The sequence below is a fragment of the Leopardus geoffroyi genome, chromosome E3 (genome assembly GCF_018350155.1).
Source record: "Leopardus geoffroyi isolate Oge1 chromosome E3, O.geoffroyi_Oge1_pat1.0, whole genome shotgun sequence".
NCBI classification, from domain to species: domain Eukaryota; kingdom Metazoa; phylum Chordata; class Mammalia; order Carnivora; family Felidae; genus Leopardus; species Leopardus geoffroyi.
The window spans coordinates 24,859,613-24,883,385 of record NC_059340.1 but is presented as its reverse complement, the minus strand read 5'-3'; the positions used below and the strand labels follow the sequence as shown (position 1 = coordinate 24,883,385).

General features: G+C 39.2%; 1 protein-coding gene across 10 annotated transcripts in view; it reads left to right on the top strand.

The window, feature by feature from the left end:
• The window catches only part of LOC123589300 (phospholipid-transporting ATPase ABCA3-like), a 185,258-nt gene that overhangs the window by 72,171 nt on the left and 89,314 nt on the right, over positions 1–23,773 (top strand). For all 10 annotated transcript variants that reach the window (XR_006708249.1, XR_006708250.1, XM_045461212.1 and 7 more), the window contains one exon: positions 11,894–12,023. Coding sequence is in view for 8 of the 10 variants with exons in the window: in XM_045461212.1 (XP_045317168.1) it covers positions 11,894–12,023 (130 nt within the window). In the remaining 2 variants the exon portion in view is untranslated. The remainder of the gene's footprint in view (positions 1–11,893; positions 12,024–23,773) is intronic.

The window sequence follows — 23,773 nt, the reverse complement described above, 5'->3', positions numbered from 1 at the left end:
TACATTAAAAAAATTATTCACCACGACCAAGTGGGATTTATACCTGGGATGCAGGGCTGGTTCAATATCCACAAAACAATTAACGTGATTCATCACATCAATAAAAGAAAGGACAAGAATCAAATGATCCTCTCAATAAATGCAGAGAAAGCATTTGACAAAATACAGCATCCTTTCTTGATAAAATCCCTCAAGAAAGTAGGGATAGAAGGAGCATACCTCGAGATCATAAAGGTCATATATGAAAGACCCAATGCTAATATCATCCTCATGGGGAAAAACTGAGGGCTTTCCACCTAAGATCAGGAACAAGACAGGGGTGTCTACTCTCGCCACTGTTATTCAACATAGTATTGGAAGTTTTAGCCTCTGCAATCAGACAACACAAAGAAATAAAAAGCATCCAAATCAGGCAGGGGAGGTCACACTTTCACTCTTCACAGATGACATGATACTCTATATGGAAAACCCAAAGGATTCCACCAAAAAACTGCTAGAACTGATCCACGAATTCAGCAAGGTTGCAGGATATAAAATCAATGTACAGAAATCAGTTGCATTCCTATACACCAATAATGAAGCAATGGAAGGAGAATTCAAGGAATCAATCCCATTTACAGTTGCACCAACCCATAAAATAACTAGGAATAAATCTAACCGAAGAAGTGAAAAATATATACACTGAAAACTATAGAAAGCTTATGAAAGAAATTGAAGAAGACACACACAAAAAGGAAATATATTCCATGTTTCTGGATAGGAAGAACAAATATTGTTAAAATGTCAATACTACCCAAAGCGATCTACATATTCAATGCAATACCTATCAAAATAACACCAGCATTCTTCACAGAGGTAGAACACACAATCCTAAAATTTGTTTGGAACCACAAAAGACCCCAAATAGCCAAAACAATCTTGAAAAAGAAAACCAAAGCAGGAGGCATCACAATTCCAGACTTAAAGCTGTTTTACAAAGCCAAAATCATCAAGACAGTACGGTACTGGCACAAAAACAGACACTCAGCTCAATGGAACAGAATAGAGAACCCAGAAATGGACCCACAAACGTATGGGCGACTAATCTTTGACAAAGCAGGAAAGAATATCCAATGGAATAAAGACAGTCTCTTCAGCAAGTGGTGCTGGGAAAACTGGACAGCGGCATGCAGGAAAATGAACCTGGACCACTTTTTTACACCATACACAAAAATAAAATGGATGAAAGACCTAAATGTAAGACAGGAAGCCATTAAAATCCTTGAGAAGAAAGCAGGCAAAAACCTCTTTGACCTTGGCTGCAGCAACTTCTTACTCAACATGTCTTTGGAGGCAAGGGAAACTGAAGCAAAAATGAACTTATTGATTGGGACCTCATCAAAATAAAAAGCTTCCGCACAGCGAAGGAAACAATCAGCAAAACTCAAAGGCAACCGACAGAATGGTAGAAGATATTTGCAAGTTACATATCAGATAAAGGGTTAGTATCCAAAATCTATAAAGAACTTATCAAACTCCACACCCAAAAAAACAAATAATCCAGTGACGAAATGGGAAAAAGACATGAATAGACACTTCTCCAAAGAAGACATCCAGATGGCCAACCGACACATGAAAAAATTCTCAACATCACTCATCATCAGGGAAATACAAGTCAAAACCACCATGAGATACTACCTCACTCCTGTCAGAATGGCTAACATTAGCAACTCAGGCAACAACACGTGTTGGTGAGGATATGGAGAAAGAGGATCTCTTTTGCATTCCTAGTGGGAATGAAAACTTGTGTAGCCACTCTGGAAAACAGTATGGAGGTTCCTCAAAAAATTAAAAGTAGAACTACCCTACAACCCAGCTATTGCACTCCTAGGTATTTATCCAAGGGATACAGGTATGCTGTTTCAAAGTGGCACACGCACCCCAGTGTTTATAGCAGTGCTATTGACAATAACCAAAGTATGGAAAAAGTCCAAATGTCCATCAGTGGATGAATGGATAAAGAAGACATGGTATATGTATACAATGGAGTATTATTTGGCAATCAAAAAGAATGAAATCTTGCCGTTTGCAACTATGTAGATGGAACTGGAGGGTATTATGCTAAGTGAAATTAGTCAGAGGAAGACAAATATCATAAGACTTCACTCATATGAGGACTTTAAGATACGAAACAGACGAACATAAGGGAAGGGAAGTAAAGATAATATAAATACAGGGAGGGAGACAAAACATAATAGACTCTTAAATATGGAGAACAAAGAGAGGATTACTGGAGGGGTTGTGGGACGGGGGGTGGGCTAAATGGGTAAGGGGCATTAAGGAATCTGTTCCTGAAATCATTGTTGTACTATATGATAACTAACTTGGATGTAAATTTAAAAAAAAAGAAGACTTAATAGTATGTACTGCCAACTCATGATTACTCATGAAATTTATTGTCATTGGGGGAACAATATTTCAAAGCTATAAAAGTCAATAAAATTATAAAAATAAAAAAACAAGATAGCATGTTGGAAAAATCTTGACTGCATCCATAGGATGCTTTTCATGATTAAGAAAGGATGATTGAGAAGTCAAGAGAATAGAAAGTGGAGCAAAAAGCCTTGGAGAAACAGTCTGTGGTCTTGAGTCCTAATCAAAGTACTGCCAATAATCCCAGTAGTAGGTTTCACAATTTCATTTGACTAATTTATACTTCCTGCCTTCCACTTATTTCACTGGGAGTATGTGTAATGGTTAAGTTATGCATATCTCACCAGTTTTTGTTGTGTTTGTGGGGAGAGTGTAAGAGGATCGATATCAAGTCTCTTTGCATCACAGGTCTTCAGATCTAGAATAATTGTACTCAGGAGGTAATCTCCAGAAACTAGACCACAAGGGGCTCATCAACACCTGGACCTGATTTAGGTGACAAGACCCCGGACTTTGAGCTGATGCTATAAAGGTTTGGTGCTTTTGTAGCAGTGAGAGCAGGTAAAGCTGTCTTTATGAGAGAATAAAATGAATCATTGGAGTCAGAGGGTGGACTATGGTTGTTGGCAACCTCATCATGGGATGAGAATCCCCAGGAATTCTCACTAATATTCACATTTTTGTGCAGTCCTCTTCTGCAGTGAATAGGCTAATCTTGTGACCTGTATAATACTGTGCAAGTGAAGTATGGGACTTCCAAGACTGAATCATAGAAGTCATCATGGCTTTTGCCTTGGTCATAAGTTGCTTGCTCTGAAGATAGCCACCATATCATTCAAGTTGCTCATATGGATGAGAATTGAGTCTTTCTAAATCAATCAGTATGAACTTGAGTAGGCCTGCTTGGAAGTGGATACCCTGGTCTTGGCCAAGTCTTCAGATGACTGTAGTCCAGGTTGCTACTTGATTGTAGCCTCAGAAAGACCCTGAGCCAACCTCACCCAACTAATCTACTACATGACTATGCTTTTGCATGTGAGCCTAGTCAAAACAATAAGGAGTATACTAGTGAGAGGAATATGATCATCACTGATAATGGCTAGCAGTAGGAGATATCTTGACAGAAATGGACACACTGGTAACAATGGAGTAACATGACTCCGACATAATAAAGGATAGGTGGTGACACAGGCAGGAACAATTTTTCTAATAAAATGGCAAGTATGGAGTCTGGAACACCTGATCCACAAATGATGGTTAACAGAACGCAACACTCTTGAGGCAAGATAGGAGGACATCCAGTGAGGATATTGACAACCTATGCTACCAGAAAAAATAAAAGTTGGATTGTCAGAAGCTAAGACAGGCACCTGACATAAATTCATGGTCTCCTCCACCGTTTCCCGTTTTCACAGCTTACACTCATTGACTGAAGGAGGATCTGGATTGGCTAGGAAGAAATGCTCTACAACACCACAGGAAATGTACATGATAATCATTGCCCAAGTCCTACAAAGGGACTTCTAGCAATTTACTTGGGTAACCATACTTGGAGATTCAAAGTACCATCATGGTCCTATCGTTAGAGCAAGGCTATGTGCAGGCTAGGTAATAATTTTAATCTTAGCTTTTAATAACTTACACTGGGACCACACAATCACCTAGTGGGCATTTCTATGGTTGCCAAATGTATAATTAGAAATGACATACCTGGTAGCTGGTGTAACCCTTATCTTCACTCCTTGGAGATAGGGCAGAGCTATCCTTAGAAACTGCCTATCTCCACTGGACAAGATGGTTATCAAAGGCAATATCACATTCTTGGGAAAGTGGCAGGGATGAAAGAGGCATGAGTTGCAGTTCCCATAAACCCATTTAACTCTCCACTCTGGTCCTTGGAAACCTGAAAAATGACAGCGAATCCACCACAAATTTAAACAAATAGTTCACCTATTTGCCACTTTTGTGTCAGATGTGGTAACTTTGCCTTGTGGTAGGAGATTAACACAGCCTAAGAACATGATATAGGGCCACTGATTTGGCAAATTTATTTTTCAAATACCATCAAAATGGGGATCAGAGATTTTTGTATTCATTTGAAATGGACAACAATAGTATATATTTATTTGTCCAGGTGGGCTTCTCAGCTCTCTGTCATAATATAATCTGGAGGAACCTGGATTAGCTATACATTTTGCAGAGCATCACTCTGGCCCACTATATTGATGATTGGACCAGATAAGCAGGAAATGGCAAGTATTTTGAAGGCCTTGGTAAGACGTATGTATTGTGAGGAGGGTACAGATAAAGCCTATGAAGACAGATATCACTTCACACCAGTAAGAGTGGCTAAAATGAACAAATCAGGAGACTATAGATGCTGGAGAGGATGTGGAGAAATGGGAACCCTCTTGCACTGTTGGTGGGAATGCAAACTGGTACAGGCACTCTGGAAAACAGTGTGGAGGTTCCTCCAAAAATTAAAAATAGATCTTCCCTATGACCCAGCAATAGCACTGCTAGGAATTTACCCAAGGGATACAGGAGTGCTGATGCATAGGGGCACTTGTACCCCAATGTTTATAGCAGCACTTTCAACAATAGCCAAATTATGGAAAGAGCCTAAATGTCCATCAACTGATGAATGGATAAAGAGGTTGTAGTTTATATATCCAATGGACTAGTACGTGGCAATGAGAAACAATGAAATCTGGCCTTTTGTAGCAACGTGGGTGGAACTGGACAGTGTTATGCTAAGTGAAATAAGTCATACAGAAAAAGACAGATACCATATGTTTTCATTCTTATGTGGATCCTGAGAAACTTAACAGCAGACCATGGGGGAGGGGAAGGAAAAAAAGTTAGAGAGGGAGGGAGGCAAATCATAAGAGACTCCTAAAAGCTGAGAATAAACTGAGGGTTTATGGGGGGGGTGGGAGGGAGGGGAAAGTGGGTGCTGGGCATTGAGGAGGGCACCTTTTGGGGTGAGCACTGGGTGTTGTATGGAAACCAATTTGACAATAAATTTCATATTAAAAATAAATTTAAAAAAGACTCAGGAGCTTACTACATCAGTAAAATTTTTAGGAGTTAGTGATCTGGTATCTGCCAGTATTCCTTTCCAAAATAAAGGATTAGTTAGTGTATTTTATACCTCCCACCATGAAAAAGGAAAATAGTTCCTGCTGGCCACTTCAGGTTTTGAAGTCAATATATTCTGTACTTGAGAATACTGTTTTTACCCCTATACCAAGTGACACAAAAAGATGCCAACTTTGAGTAGAGTCCAGAGCAGGAAAGGACACCACAGCAGGTCCAGGCTGTAGTAGAAGCACTTCTGCTGCTTGGTGATCCCAGTTCATCAGACTTTATGGTATTAGTGGTGTCATGCTGGGAAAGTATATCATGTTGATTTTATCGTAAACCTGAATGGGAGAATAACAGTGCAGACATCTAGAGTTCTGTATCAAAGCCATGCCATCAACAATTGATAGGTAATTGTGTTTTTCAGCAACAGTTCCTGGCACACTGTTGGGGAGATGAAGTAACTGATAACAGGACACCAAGTAACTGGGTCCAGAAGTGGCCATGATGAGCTGGGTTCCATCATGAGCTGGAACCACCATATCATTAGAGACAGGCAGCTACCCCATCATGAGATGAAAGTGGTATATCAAAGATTGAACATGAGCACAATCAGTGGACGTCAGCAAGCTGTGTGACATAATTCATGTCATCCATGATTATCAGTTCAGTGCTTCTCCCTCAGCTCACACATATGGCCATAGAGAATTATCATTTTAACCAATTCACACAGGAGGAAAAAGTTCCAAGTTTGCTTCACAGGTAGTTCAGCTTGGTACATAGGTGAGGTTGATAAATGTTTAGCAGTTGCACTAGAGCCCTAATGGGAATAACCTTGAAAGAGGAAAGGAGAGTAAATTCTCCCAAAAGACAGCTTCCAGCTCTTCACCTTATCCTCCACTTTGTGTCACTGAATTGGCCCAAGACTACTGAACTGGGCAGTGATTAATGATCTGGCAAATTAAGGGCTTATAGTGAGAAATACTGGAAGATTAGGTTCAAGAAATTCTAGGGTAGAGGCACATGGATGGAACTATAAAAATGAGAACAATGTAGGAAGATATTTGTAATGCATGTTAACAACCACTAGAGACTATATATCATGGAAGAAAGTACTAAATAACCATGTAGACAAATTGACTCAGATGACATTAGGTAGCCTCTGCCATCAGTGATAATACTAGTGGTACAGGAATAGAAATCTAGAGTGGCAGGAGTACAAGAAAAACTAAAATATGGGCTCTTACCATAGTTAATCTTGCTATTCTTTTTGCCACATTTATAGCATGTCCTCAACAAAACTCACTTCTGAGGACCATTCCAAAGGAGGTCAGACATCTGCTTGGTGTCTAGATGAGTACTTTGGGCCTCTTTCACACTGAAAGGCACTTCATTTCATCTTATAGGAATCAACACTTACTGTAAGCACTTTTTTGTCTGTAGAGCCTCACGCATGATGACATCCCAGAGCTTATTGATTGTTTGGTCCACCAGTATGGGATTCCACATACAGTCACATCAAAGAATCCTACTTCCCAGCAAAGAAAGTACAGTAGTGAGCTCACAACCCTGGGATGTGCTGGTCTATACGTACATCCAGAAGCTCTCATCTGAAGGAAGTGATGAAATAGCCTGCTGAAGGCATATTTGAGGCAACCATGTAAAGATGGTAATTTGCGCAAATGAGTCACCATCCTTCAGGATGCAATAGTCACACTAAAGCAAAAGCCATTATGTGGTTCTTTGTCCCCAACAGGTAGGAGACATGGTTAGAAACCAAGGGGTAGAAGAAGAAGTGGTCCTAGTTACTAGTACTCCTAGTGATCCACTTGGGCAGTTGGTGCTTCCTGTAATCCCAACCATGGCCTCTGAGAGATCATGATCCCAAAAAGGAAGATGCACCAAGAGATCCTTTGAACTATAAACTGGTTACTGCCAAGACACTTTGAAGCTTTTATGCCAAGAGACCAACAAGAAGAGGAATCACATTTCTGGCAAAGAGTGATTGATTATAATCACCAGGAAGTAAAGTTGATAGCTATTACATAGAAGAGGGAGGGATACATTTAGCACTCACATGATCCCCTTGTATGTCTTTATACTCTCCTACCCAATTTGGTATTAAAAGGAAAAATGTAGCAGTCATGGCCTGAGGAGTGCATAGCAACCTCAGGAAGAATGTTTGGATCAACCCCACATAAGATTATCAACAATGCTAACCAAATATGAGAGTAATCTAGAATAGACAGTAAATTATGAAGATAATCTCAGCTGCAGTGTTAAGGCCAGTGGCAGGGATCCCACTTAACGTTTTTCATATAAGTTCCCCTCAGGAAACGTTTCACTAGAGTCCTGAAGAAGCTGCTACCAGAACTTGATGAAGGAAGAGAATTTAATGCAAGGAGTGGACTGGAGAGTATACTGCACTACCCAGATGCCGCTCTCTGGAATGAAAGGCTTTTTTTCCCAACTGTGGGAAAGAGTGTGAAAAAGATGACAGCTTTAGCTGACAGCTCGGTGTCACCTTGTTTGGAATATCTTTGGCAATGGAGAGCTACCCTCACCTAAGCTCTTGTTCCTTGCCTTGGAGAAACCTAAATCCAATGACTATTCCATGAGAGGGCATGAAGACCCTATCTCTCAAGTTGGGATAACTTTAAATAGTCACTCTAGCCTAACAGCTCCTCTGAGGCCTTAGAGTTGCTGAACTGTATTTTGTCTTCATCCTCTGCCCAGTTTCTTTCCAGCCTTTTCTTCTACAGGTGGTGATCTTTAATAAACTTCCTAAATTCTAATCTTCCAATCAAGAGTGCTTCCTGGGAACCCAGCTTGTAACAGTGACATTAAAGCTGAGACCAGAATGATGAGAATGGGGTAGATAGTTAAAAAACAAACAAACAAACAAACAAACAACAACAACTAGGTACAGATAATTCAAACAGACAGAAAATTCAAAGCCCTGAGATGGAAAAGATCTTCATTTGTTGAGGAAAACAGATGAGATTAAAGTTGGAGTGAAGAAAGCAAATGACATGAAATGAATTTGGCAATATAGTCATAATACAAATCATGTAGGGGACCTTGAAGGCCACAATAAAGCTTGGATTCCATTTTTAAAAGGTTGGACAATAATTATAGGCCTTTATTATTTTTTTCTCCAAGGTTTTGTTTAAGTTCCAGTTAGTTAACTTACAGCGTAATATTGGTTTCAGGTATAGAATTTAGTGACTCATCACTTACATACAACACCCGGTGCTCATCACAAGTGCCCTCCCTAATACCCATCACCCATTTAACCCATCGCCCCACCTACCTCCCCTCCTGTAATCATCAGTTCTCTGTAGTTAAGAGTCTGATTCTTGGTTTGCCTCTCTTTTTCCTCCCTGTGTTCATTTGTTCCTTAAATTCCACATATGAGTTAAATCATATGGAGATAGAAGTGTAGAGATTCAGAACATACAGTAAATTCACTTGCAAGTATAATTCATTTTGGAAACATGCTTGTAATCCAAAGCACTTGTATGTCAAAGCGAATTTCCCCTTAAATAATGGAAACTCAGATGATTGTTTCCACAACCCAAAAATACACATATAACAATGATTACAATACTGTAATATAATACAAAATAATAAAGAAAATACAAAATATACAGAAAAATAAATTAAGCTGCACTTACCTTTGAAAACCTTCATGCTGGTGTGAGGGAGACAAGAGAGTGGAGGGTTATTGTGTAGGACGATTTTTACTATCACTAATGGAATCACTGCTATCTATTGGCTCAATGGAATCTTTTTCTTTTTGTGCTTTAACAAGGAACCTATCCAATGACACTTGGTTTTGCCTTCTTTTCAGGATTTCATGTAAAGGTGATTTTGCATTGTCATTAAACATATTCATCCTTCACACTGCTACATCCTTATTCGGATGATGATTTTCTACAAAATTTTGCAGTGTTTCCCACATTTTACATATCCCCCTAATCTCACTTGAAGTGAGGAATTTCTCCACCTTTTTGTCCTCCTCCTCCTCTGTGGACAGAATAGAGACATACTTCTTATAAAATCTTGCAATTTCAACCACTTGCATACCTCGTTTGTACTTCTCGATTTCATTCTTAACTTCCACCATAATCATCTCCTTCTTGCTGCCTGTCTTTTCAATGCTTTTCTGCGCGGGGCCCATTGTATATGCTTGCACAGATGTTGACTACAATACAGTATTAATAAACTCTTGTAATATACTGTATTTAATGTAACTGGCAGTAAGGCAGCAGAAAAAAAGTGTCTATGTCTGCAGACAGCCTGACCTAGAATGAAGCAAAGCATCCCTAAGCTTACTCTTGTATGAAAAAGCAAAGGACTGTCCATACATGCTTTGAAGTGACAAAAAATACACTAGTGCCCATTATGGGCACCTTCCAACATTCTGAAAAAAAATCACTGACTTCTGCCAAACACTGTGGCCTGAGATCGAGCATGTGAGCATAGGAGATGATCACTCACAGTACCACAGAGAGAAAGAGAGCGAGAGAGAGAGAGAGAAAAGAACCATTGGTCAGTTGTGATCATGTGATGTTTGGCATCATGTACTATTTGTATTACAAGACATCTCTCATTTATCAAGTTAAAATTTATTAGAAATATTTGCTCATCTTGCAGATCATTCACAGAACAAGTTACTCACAAACCAATGTTTTACTGTATTTGGGGTTAGAGCTGAAAAGATTTGCTTAATGGTTGCTTGTGAAATTGAAGGAAAAGGAGGACACTAATGTAGCTGTTGGTTTTGTGGCTTGAACAATGGGTGGTTGTTGGAGAAATTTATGGATATTGAAGACATTGAGGGAGAATTTGAGGTTTGCTTGGTTCAAGTTTGGAAAAGATACAGGGGTGCCTGGGTGGCTCAGTCAGTTAGGTGTCCAATTTCGGCTCAGGTCATGATCTCATGATTCATGGGTTCGATCCCCACGTCGGGCTCTGTGTGGACAGCTCAGAGCTGGAGTCTCCTTCAGATTCTGTGTCTCCCTCTCTCTGCCCCTCCCCCAGCTCACACTCTGTCTCTCTCTCAAAAATAAATAAACATAAAAAAAAATAAAAGAAAAAGATACAAAAATACAGATTTGAAGGGGTATATGCACCCTGGTGTTTATAGCAGCATTAACAGTAATAACCAAACTATGGAAAGAACCCAAATGTCCATCAACTGATGAATGGATAAAGAAGATGTGGTGTGTGTGTACACACACACACACAAACACACATACGCTGGAATATTACTCGGCCATCAAAAAGAATTAAACCTTGACATTTGCAACAATGTGGGTGGAGCTAGAGTGTATTATGTTAAGAAAAATACGTCAGAGAAAGACAAAAAGCATATAATTTCACTCATGTGGAATCTAGGAAACAACAGATGAACATATGGCAAGGGGTAAAAAAAGAGAAAGGGAAGCAAGCAATAAGAGACTCTTAAGGATAGAGAACAAACTGAGGGTTGATGGAGGGAGGTGAATGGGGGGTGGGCTAAATGGGTGATGGGTATTAAGGAGGACACCTAGGGAAAAAACTTTTACTGCCGTTTGGAATAAAAGAGAAATAGCCTTTTTTTTGTTGTTACACAAGATGTTTTGCTTTATTCACCATCTGTTAGTTATATTGGAAGGAATAGATGTTTGAAGTCTGAATGAAATGGGCTTGAATCCCAACTTTTTAATTTAGATATTGTTTCTTCAAGTGTTTTTATTTTCATCAAAAATTTACCAGAATCCTTTTACTAGTTTCATAGTGCCTGTGTTTTCTCCAGACAAGCAGATGTTTGTATACCATCTCTCCTTGAAGGCGTCTATCTTTTCTTAAATTTAAGGCTGATTGGTTGCCTGGAAATAGCACTTCTCTGATGAGTTCAAGAAAACTTAAGATTTTTTTAGATTATTTAGTTTCTTGTTTTCTAGAGTGAGAGTGATGCTCTTTCCATATTTTTGCATCTTAAGCAGAAGCACTGCTAACCTACGCAAAAGAAGAAATTTGAGATGCCTATAAAATATCTATGTTTTAGATGTTTCATCCAGGTTTTCTGTTGGCAGTTCTCCAAACCAGCACAAATGCATGAACTGAAGAAGATTATGGCATTATCAGCTTTAAGATGTTAATTGAATCAAAACATGAATGGATATTACTGAGGGATGTTTATATATTTACTGTGAAATTTTACAATTCATGTTATGGCGTCAATTAATTTGTTCCAATCACAATTTCATCCTTCTTAAATTTTTATTTCTTTTTCCTCACGAGATTGATTATGTGGTATGGTTTCTTGTATAAATAGTTGACTTGAGTGTTTGTTCTTTCAAAGTGATAGTGATAGATGAAGTCAATATTTGTGTATTTTCCCCAACAGGAATTCCGAGTGCAAAATACTACCAAAATAGCTGTAAAAGACTTGTCTTTGAATTTATATATGGGGCAGATTACTGTTCTTCTAGGACACAATGGAGCAGGAAAATCCACTATTCTGTCTATTCTCTCAGGTAGGTCTCTTCAGAGTGTCATAGACACTGTAGAGCAAACTTACAAGACTTTTGTGTATCCTTTTGATGTTTACAATTTAGTCAGTTCAATGATACATTAAACTGTTCAGTAATTCACTTTCTTTTAAGTTGTAAATAATTCCATGTGAGAGATACCAGATACCAGGTTTTACAAATATTTTACAATGTAACCATTGTAAAAAAAAATGTTCAAATAACTAAAGGAAACCATGATTTAAGAAGTAATGGAATGTAGGGGCGCCTGGGTGGCTCAGTCGGTTGAGAGTCCGGCTTCGGCTCAGGTCATGATCTTGCGGTCTGTGAGTTCGAGCCCCACGTCGGACTCTGTGCTGACAGCTCAGAGCCTGGAGCCTGATTTTGTGTCCCCCTTTCTGCCCCTCCCCCACTCATGCTCTGTCTCTCTCTGTCTCAGAAATAAACATTAAAAATTTTTTTAAAGAAATAATGGAATGTATGAAAACAAGATCAAATAGAAAATATCAGTAAAAAGGTAGAAATTATGAAAAGAAGAGCCAGTTGGGAATTCTGGAGTTGAAAAGTATAATAACCAAAGTGAAGAATTCATTAAAAGGGCTTAATAGTAGACTTAATCAATTGTCACAAGAGAGAACCAGTGAACTTGAAGAAAGATTGATGGAGATTATAAAATGTGAATAAAACAAAGCAAAAAGAATTGAGTAAAATTAACAGTTTCATAGAAAGTTTTGATATCTTTATCTTTTTTTATTATGAAATTTGTTCTCAAATTGGTTTCCATACAACACCCAGTGCTCACCCCAACAGGTGCCCTCCTCAATACCCATCACCCACTTTCCCCTCCCTCCCACCCACCATCAACCCTCAGTTTATTCTCAGTTTTTAGGAGTCTCTTATGGTTTCCCTCCCTCCCTCTCTAACTTTTTTTTCCTTCCCCTCCCCCATGGGTTTCTGTTAAGTTTCTCAGGATCCACATAAGAGTGAAAACATATGGTATCTGTCTTTTTCTGTATGACTTATTTCACTTAGCATAACACTGTCCAGTTTCACCCACATTGCTACAAAAGGCCGTATTTCATTCTTTCTCATTGCCAAGTAGCATTCCATTGTATATATAAACCACAACCTCTTTATCCATTCATCACTTGATGGACATTTAGGCTCTTTCCATAATTTGGCTATTGTTGAAAGTGCTGCTATAAACATTGGGGTACAAGTGCCCCTATGCATCAGCACTCCTATATCCCTTGGGTAAATTCCTAGCAGTGCTATTGCTGGGTCATAGGGTAGATCTTTTTTTTTTTTTTTTTTTTTTTTGAGGAACCTCCACACTCTTTTCCAGAGCAGCTGTACCAGTTTGCATTCCCACCAACAGTGCAAGAGCGTTCCCATTTCTCCACATCCTCTCCAGCATCTATACTCTCCTGATTTGTTCATTTTAGCCACTCTGACAGGCATGAAGTGGTATCTGAGTGTGGTTTTGGTTTGTATTTCCCTAATGAGGAGTGACATTGAACATCTTTTCATGTGTCTGCTGGCCATCTGGAGGTCTTCTTTAGAGAAGTGTCTATTCATGTTTTCTGCCCATTTCTTCACTGGATTATTTGTTTTTTGGGGGTGGAGTTTGGTGAGTTCTTTATAGATTTTGGATACTAGCCCTTTGTCGGATATGTCATTTGTAAATATCTTTTCCCATTCGGTTGGTTGCCTTTTAGTTTTGTTGGTTGTGTCCTTTGCATTGCAGAAGGTTTTATCCCAATGAGGTCCCAATAGTTCATTTTTGCTTTTAATTCCCTTGCCTTTGAGGATGTGTCAAGTAAGAAATTGCTGTGGCTGAGGTCAGAAAGATTTTTTTCCTGCTTTCTCCCCTAGGGTTTTGATGGTTTCCTGTCTCACATTCAGGTGCTTCATCCATTTTGAGTTTGTTTTTCTGAATGGTGTAAGAAAGTGGTCTAGTTTCATTCTTCTGCATGCTGCTGTCCAGTTCTCCCGGCACCATTTGTTAAAGAGACTGTCTTTTTTCCATTGGATATTCTTTCCTGATTTGTCAAAGATGAGTTGACCATACTTTTCTGGGTCCAGTTCTGGAGTCTCTATTCTATTCCATTGGTCTACATGTCTGTTTTTGTGCCAATACCATGCTGTCTTGACAAGCACTCCTACAATTTTTATGGAACCACAAAAGACCCTGAACAGCCAAAGTAATATTGAAGAATGCCAAAGCAGGAGGCATCACAATCCCAGACTTTAGCCTCTAGTACAAAGCTGTAAGAATCAAGTTGTGATATCTTTAAATGCACCAGAATACATGTAATAGAATGTAGGAGAGGAGAAAGAGAACAAAGCTAAAAAGTAGTCTACAAAATAATGGATTAAATCTTCCCAAATTTGCTGAAAACATTAATCTACACATCTCAGAATTTCCACAAACTTCAAATAGCATGAATGTGAAGAGATAATCACCCATAAATATTATACTAAAAATTATGAAAGTATCTTGAAAACAGCAAGCCAAAAGTTATTTGTCACATTAAGTGGTGCCCCAATAGGACTAGAAGCGGATTTCTCATTAAAATAATGAAGACAGTCTCTTCAGCAAGTAGTGCGGGGAAAACTGGACACCGATATGCAGAAGAGTGAACCTGGACCCTTTCTTACACCAGACACAAAAATAAACTCAACATGCATGAAAGACCTAAATGTAAGACAGGAAGCCATCAAAATCCTCGAGGAGAAAGCAGGCAAAAACCTCTTTGATCTTGGCGACAACAACTTCTTACTCAACACATCTCTGGAGGCAAGGGAAACAAAAACAAAAATGAACTACTAGGACCTCATCAAAATGAAAAGCTTCTGCACAGCAAAGGAAACAATCAGCAAAACCAAAAGACAACCGACAGAATGGGAGAAGATATTTGCAAACGACATATCAGATAAAGGGTTAGTATCCAAAATCTATAAAGAACTTATCAAACTCAATACACAAAACACAAGTAATCCAGTGACGAAATGGGCAAAAGACATGAATAGACACTTCTCCAAAGAAGACATCCAGATGGCCAACCGACACATGAAAAAATTCTCAACATCACTCATCATCAGGGAAATACAAATCAAAACCACCATGAGATACCACCTCACACCTGTCAGAATGGCTAACATTAGCAACCCAGGCAACAACAGAGGTTGGCGAGGATGCAGAAAAAGAGGATCTCTTTTGCATTGTTGGTGGGAATGCAAGCTGGTGCAGCTACTCTGGAAAACGGTATGGAGTTTCCTCAAAAAATTAAAAATAGAACTACCCTACAACCCAGCCATTTCACTACTAGGTGTTTATCCATAGGATACAGGTGTGCTGATGCATAAGGGCACATGTACCCCAATGTTTATAGCAGCACTATCAACAATAACCAAAGTATGGAAAGAGCCCAAATGTCCATTGGTGGATGAATGGATAAAGAAGATGTGGTATATATATACAATGGAGTATTGCTCAGCAATCAAAAAGAATGAAATCTTGCCATTTGCAACTACATGGATGGAACTGGACGGTATTATGCTAAGTGAAATCAGTCAGAGAAAGACAAATATCATATGATTTTACTCATATGAGGACTTTAAGAGACAAAACAGATGAACATAAGGGAAGGGAAAGAAAAATAATATAAAAACAGGGAGGGGGACAAAGCATAAGAGACTCATAAAAATGGAGAACAAACAGAGGGTTACTGGAGGGGGTGTGGGAGGGGGGATGGGCTACATGGGTAAGGGGCATTAAGGAATCTACTCCTGAAATCATTGTTGCACTATACACTAACTAATTTGGATGTAAATTTAAAAAAAAAAAAGAAAAAAAAAAAGAAAGAATGGAGTCCATGGGGCCTGGGTGACTCAATTAAGTGTCTAACCCTTGGTTTTGGCTCAGGTCATGATCTCATGTTTCATGGGTTCAAGATCCACCTTGGGTTCTGTACTGGCAGAGCAGAGCCTGCTTGGGATCTCTCTCTCCCTCTCTCTTTGCCCCTGCACTGCTCATGCTATGTCTATCTCAAAATAAATAAATAAGCTATAAAAAATTTTAGAAACAGTGGAGGCCAGAAGGCAATGGATGATATGCAAAAGGTGCTGGAGAGAGACCGGCAGAAGATGGCGGCGTAGGAGGACGCTGGGCTCACCGCGCGTCCTGCTGATCACTTAGATTCCACCTACACCTGCCTAAATAACCCAGAAAACCGCCAGAAGACTAGCAGAATGGAGTCTCCAGAGCCAAGCGCAGAGGAGAGGCCCACAGAAGAGGGGAACCTCCTGAAGTGGATCACCTAAGGAGAAGCAAGCTAAGCCTGCCCCTCCTGCCTCTGTGCACCTTGCCTACCCACCCCAGCTAATTCGCCAGATCCCCAGCACCACAAGCCTGGCAGTATGCAAGTAGCCCAGATGGGCCACGCCACCCCACAGTGAATCCCGCCCCTAGGAGAGGGGAAGAGAGGGCACACACCAGTCTGACTGGCCCCAGAGTGGGCTAGGGGCAGACATCAGGTCTGACTGTGGTCCCACCCACCAACTCCAGTTATACACCACAGCACAGGGGAAGTGCCCTGCAGATCCGCACTACTCCAGGGACTATCCAAAATGACCAAACGGAAGAATTCCCCTCAAAAGAATCTCCAGGAAATAGCAACAGCTAATTAACTGATCAAAAAGGATTTAAATAATATAAAAGAGAGTGAATTTAGAATAATAGTCATAAAATTAATCGCTGGGCTTGAAAACAGTATAGAGGACAGCAGAGAATCTCTTGCTACAGAGATCAAGGGACTAAGGAACAGTCAGGAGGAGCTGAAAAACGCTTTAAACGAGATGCAAAATAAAATGGAAACGACCACGGCTCGGATTGAAGAGGCAGAGGACAGAATAGGTGAACTGGAAGATAAAATTATGGAAAAAGAGGAAGCTGAGAAAAAGAGAGAGAAAAAAATCCAGGAGTATGAGGGGAAAATTAGAGAACTAAGTGATGCACTAAAAAGAAATAATACATGCATAATTGGTATCCCAGAGGAGGAAGAGACAGGGAAAGGTGCTGAAGTTGTACTTTAAGAAATAATAGCTGAGAACTTCCCTGAACTGGGGAAGGAAAAAGGCATTGAAATCCAAGAGACACAGAGAACTCCCTTCACACGTAACTTGAATTGATCTTCTGCACGACATATCATAGTGAAACTGGCAAAATACAAGGATAAAGAGAAATTTCTGAAAGCAGCAAGGGATAAACGTGCCCTAACATATACAGGGAGACCTATAAGACTCATGACTGATCTCTCTTTTGAAACTTGGCAGGCCAGAAAGGATTGGCACAAGATCTTCAATGTGTTGAACAGAAAAAATATACAGCCGAGAATCCTTTATCCAGCAAGTCTGTCATTTAGAATAGAAGGAGAGATAAAGGTCTTCCCAAACAAACAAAAACTGAAGGAATTTGTCACCACTAAACCAGCCCTACAAGAGATCCTAAGGGGGATCCTGTGAGACAAAGTACCAGAGACATCACTACAGGCATAAAACATACAGACATGACAATGACTCTAAACCTCTCTCTTTCTATAATAACACTGAATGTAAATGGATTAAATGCGCCAACCAAAAGACATAGAGTATCAGAATGGATAAAAAAAACAAGACCCATCTATTTGCTGTCTACAAGAGACATTTTAGACCTGAGGACGCCTTCAGATTGAGAGTGAGGGGATGGAGAACTATTTATCATGCTACTGGAAGCCAAAAGAAAGCTGGAGTATCCATACATATATCAGACAAACTAGACTTTAAATTAAAGGCTGTAACAAGAGATGAAGAAGGGCATTATACAATAATTACAGGGTCTATCCATCAGGAAGAGCTAACAATTATAAATGTCTATGCACCGAATACGGAAGCCCCCAAATATATAAAACAATTACTCATAAACATAAGCAACCTTATTGATAAGAATGTGGTAATTGCAGGGGACTTTAACATTCCACTTACAGAAATGGATAGATCATCTAGACACACAGTCCATAAAGAAACAAAGGCCCTGAATGATACATTAGATCAGATAGACTTGACAGATATATTTAGAACTCTGCATCCCAAAGCAACAGAATATACTTTCTTCTCAAGTGCACATGGGACATTCTTCAAGATAGATCATATACTGGGTCACAAAACAATGCTTCATAAGTATACAAGAATTGAAATTATACCATGCATACTTTCAGACCACAATGCTATGAAGCTTGAAATCAACCACAGGAAAAAGTCTGGAAAACCTCCAAAAGCATGGAGGTTAAAGAACACCCTACTATAGAATGAGTGAGTCAACCAGGCAATTCGAGAAGAAATTTAAAAATATATGGAAACAAACGAAAATGAAAATACAACAATCCAAACGCTTTGGGATGCAACGAAGGCAGTCCTGAGAGGAAAATACATTGCAATCCAGACCTATCTCAAGAAACAAGAAAAATCCCAAATATAAAATCTAACAGCACACCTAAAGGAAATAGAAGCAGAGCAGCAAAGGCAGCCTAAACCCAGCAGAAGAAGAGAAATAATAAAGATCAGAGCAGAAATAAACAATATAGAATCTAAAAAAACTGCAGACCAGATCAACGAAACCAAGAGTTGGTTTTTTGAAAAAATAAACAAAATTGACAAACCTCTATCCATGCTTCTCAAAAAGCAAAGGGAGATGACCCAAATAGATAAAATCATGAATGAAAATGGAATTATTACAACCAATCCCTCATAGATACAAGCAATTATCAGGGAATACTAGGAAAAATTATATGGCAACAAACTGGACAACCTGGAAGAAATGGACAAATTCCTAAACACCCACACGCTTCCCAAACTCAATCAGGAGGAAATAGAAAGCTTGAACAGACCCATAACCAGCGAAGAAATTGAATCGGTTATCAAAAATCTCCCAACAAATAAGAGTCCAGGACCAGATGGCTTCCCAGGGGAGTTCTACCAGACATTTAAAGCAGAGATAATACCTATCCTTCTTAAGCTGTTCCAAGAAATAGAAAGGGAAGGAACACTTCCAGACTCATTCTATGAAGACAGTATTACTTTGATTCCTAAACCAGACAGAGACCCAGTAAAAAAAGAGAACTACCGGCCAATATCCCTGATGAATATGGATGCAAAAATTCTCAATAAGATATAGCAAATCGAATTCAACAGCATATAAAAAGAATTATTCACCATGATCAAGTGGGATTCATTCCTGGGATGCAGGGCTGGTCCAACATTTGCAAATCAATCAACGTAATACATCACATGAATAAAAGAAAAGATAAGAACCATATGATCCTGTCAATCGATGCAGAAAGGCCTTTGACAAAATTCAGCACCCTTTCTTAATAAAAACACTTGAGAAAGTTGGGATAGAAGGAACATACTTAAAGATCATAAAAGCCATTTATGAAGAGCCCACAGCTAACATCATCCTCAATGGGGAAAAACTGAGAGCTTTTTCCCTGAGATGTGGAACACGACAGGGATGCCCACTCTCACCGCTGTTGTTTAACATAGTGTTGGAAGTGCTAGCATCAGCAATCAGACAACAAAAGGAAATCAAAGCATCAAAACTGGCAAAGATGAAGTCAAGCTTTCACTTTTTGCAGATGACATGATACTATACATGGAAAACCCGATAGACTCCACCAAAACTCTGCTAGAACTGATACATGAGTTCAGCAAAGTTGCAGGATACAAAATCAATGTACAGAAGTCAGTTGCATTCTTATACACTAACAATGAAGCAACAGAAAGACAAATAAAGAAACTGATCCCATTCACAATTGCACCAAGAAGCATAAAATACCTAGGAATAAACCTAACCAAAGATGTAACAGATCTGTATGCTGAAAACTATAGAAAGCTTATGAAGGTAATTGAAGAAGATATAAAGAAATGGAAAGACATTCCCTGATCATGGATTGGAAGAATAAATATTGTCAAAATGTCAATACTACCCAAAGCTATTTACACATTCAATGCAATCTCAATCAAAATTGCACCAGCATTCTTCTCAAAACTAGAACAAGCAATCCTAAAATTCCTATGGAACCACAAAAGGCCCCAAATAGCCAAAGTAATTTTGAAGAAGAAGACCAAAGCGGGAGGCATCACAATCCCAGACTTTAGCCTCTACTACAAAGCTGTCATCATCAAGACAGCATGGTATGGGCACAAAAACAGACACATAGACCAATGGAATAGAATAGAAACCCCAGAACTAGACCCACAAACGTATGGCCAACTCATCTTTGACAAAGCAGGAAAGAACATCCAATGGGAAAAAGACAGTCTCTTTAACAAATGGTGCTGGGAGAACTGGACAGGAACATGCAGAAGGTTGAAAGTAGACCACTTTCTCACACCATTCACAAAAATAAACTCAAAACGGATGAAGCACCTGAATGTGAGACAGGAAACCATCAAAACCCTAGAGGAGAAAGCAGGAAAAGACCTCTCTGACTTCAGCCGTAGCAATCTCTTACTTGACACATCCCCAAAGGCAAGGCAATTAAAAGCAAAAATGAATTACTGGGACCTTATGAAGATAAAAAGCTTCTGCACAGCAAAGGAAACAACCAACAAAACTAAAAGGCAACCAACGGAATGGGAAAAGATATTTGCAAATGAAATATCGGACAAAGGGCCAGTATCCAAAATCTATAAAGAGCTCACCAAACTCCACACCCGAAAAACAAATAACCCAGTGAAGAAATGGGCAGAAAACATGAATAGACACTTCTCTAAAGAAAACATCCGGATGGCCAACAGGCACATGAAAAGATGCTCAACGTCGCTCCTTATCAGGGAAATACAAATCAAACCACACTCAGATATCACCTCACACCAGTCAGAGTGGCCAAAATGAACAAATCAGGAGACTATAGATGCTGGCGAGGATGTGGAGAAACGGGAACCCTCTTGCACTGTTGGTGGGAATGCAAATTGGTGCAGCCACTCTGGAAAAGAGTGTGGAGGTTCCTCAGAAAATTAAAAATAGACCTACCCTATGACCCAGCAATAGCACTGCTAGGAATTTACCCAAGGGTTACAGGAGTACTGATGCATAGGGGCACTTGTACCCCAATGTTTATAGCAGCACTCTCAACAATAGCCAAATTATGGAAAGAGCCTAAATGTCCATCAACTGATGAATGGATAAAAACATTGTGGTTTATATACACAATGGAGTCCTACGTGGCAATGAGAAAGAACGAAATATGGCCCTTTGTAGCAACGTGGATGGAACTGGAGAGTGTGATGCTAAGTGAAATAAGCCATACAGAGAAAGACAGATACCATATGTTTTCACTCTTATGTGGATCCTGAGAAACTTAACAGAAACCCATGGGGGAGGGGAAGGGAAAAAAAAGAGGTTAGAGTGGGAGAGAGCCAAAGCATAAGAGACTTAAAAACTGAGAACAAACTGAGGGTTGATGGGGGGTGGGAGGGAGGGGAGGGTGGGTGATGGGTATTGAGGAGGGCACCTTTTGGGATGAGCACTGGGTGTTGTGTGGAAACCAATTTGACAATAAATTTCATATATTGGAAAAAAATTCAACTGAATTCTGTACATTGATTTTGTATCCTGCGACTTTGCTGAATTCATGTATCAGTTCTAGGAGACTTTTGGTGGAGTCTATCAGGTTTTCCACATATAATATCATGTCATCTGCAAAAAGTGAAAGCTTGACATCATCTTGCCAATTTTGATGCCTTTGATTTCCTTTTGTTGTCTGATTGCTGATGCTAGCACTTCCAACATTATGTTAAACAACAGCGTGAGAGTAGACATCCCTGTCGTGTTCCTCATCTCAGTGGGAAAGCTCTCAGTGTTTCCCCATTGAGGATGATGTTAGCTGTGGGCTCTTCATAAATGGCTTTTATGATCTTTAAGTATGTTCCTTCTATCCGACTTTCTCGAGGGTTTTTATTAAGAAAGGAAGCTGAATTTTGTCAAATGCTTTTTCTGCATCGATTGACAGGATCATATGGTTCTTTTCTTTTCTTTTATTGATGTGATGTATCACATTGAATGACCCCTGCATCCCAGGAATGAATCCCACTTGATCATGGTGAATAATTCTTTTTATATGCTGTTGAATTTGATTTGCTAGTGTCTTATTGAGAATTTTTGCATCCAGAATCATCAGGGATATTGGCCTGTAGTTCTCTTTTCTTGCTAGGTCTGTCTGGTTTAGGAATAAAAGTAATGCTGGCTTCATAGAATGAGTCTGGAAGTTTTCCCTCCCTTTCTATTTTTTGGAAAAACTTGAAAAGAATAGGTATTATCTCTGCTAGATGTCTAGTAGAATTCCCCTGGGAAGCCATCTTGTCCTGTACTCTTTTTTGTTGGGAGATTTTTGATGACTGATTCAATTTCTTCGCTGTTGTGGGTCTGTTCAAGTTTTCTATTTCTTCCTGTTTGAGTTTTGGAAGTGTGGGTGTTAGGAATTTGTCCATTTCTTCCAGGTGGTCCAGTTTGTTGGCATATAATTTTTCATAGTATTCCCTGATAATTGCTTGTATATCTGAGGGATTGGTTGTAATAATTCCATTTTCATTCATGATATCATCTATTTGGGTCATCTCCCTTTGCTTTTTGAGAAGCATGGGTAGAGGTTTTTCAATTTTGTTTATTTTTTCAAAAAACCAACTCTTGGTTTCATTGATTTGCTCTACAGGTTTTTTTTAGATTCTATATTCTCTATTTCTGCTCTGATCTTTATTATTTCTCTCCTTGTGCTGGGTTTAGGCTGCCTTTGCTGCTCTGCTTCTATTTCCTTTAGGTGTGCTGTTAGATTTTGTATTTGGGATTTTTCTTGTTTCTTGAGATAGGCCTGGATTGCAATGTATTTTCCTCTCAGGACTGCCTTCGTTGCATCCCAAAGCATTTGGATTGTTGTATTTTCATTTTCATTTGTTTGCATATATTTTTTAATGTCTTCTCTAATTGCCTGGTTGACCCACTCATTCTTTAGTAGGGTGTTCTTTAACCTCCATGCTTTTGGAGGTTTTCCAGACTTTTTCCTGTGGTTGACTTAAGTTTTATAGCATTGTGGTCTGAAAGTGTGCATAGTATGATGTCAAGTCTTTTATACTTATGAAGGGCTGTTTTGTGACCCAGTATATGATCTATCTTGGAGAATGTTCTATGTGCACTTGAGAAGAAAGTATATTCTGTTGCTTTGGGATGCAGAGTTCTAAATATATGTGTCAAGTCCGTCTGATCCAATGTATCATTCAGGGCCCTTGTTTCTTTATTCATCCTGTGTCTAGATGATCTGTCCCTTGCTCTAAGTGGAATATTAAAGTCCCCTGAAATTACCACATTTTTATCAATAATGTTGTTTGTGTTTATGATGACTTGTTTTATATATTTGGGGGCTCCCGTATTCGGCGCATAGACATTTATAATTGTTAGCTCTTCCTGATGGATAGACTCTGTAATTATTATATAATGCCCTTCTTCATCTCTTGTTACAGCCTTTAATTTAAAGTCTAGTTTGTCTGGTGTAAGTATGGCTACTCCAGCTTTCTTTTGACTTCTTTTGACTAGCATGATAGATAATTCTCCATCCCCTCACTTTCAATCTGAAGGTGTCCTCAGGTCTAAAATGAGTCTCTTGTAGACAGAAAATAGATGGGTCTTGTTTTTTCATCCATTCTGATACTCTATGTCTTTTGTT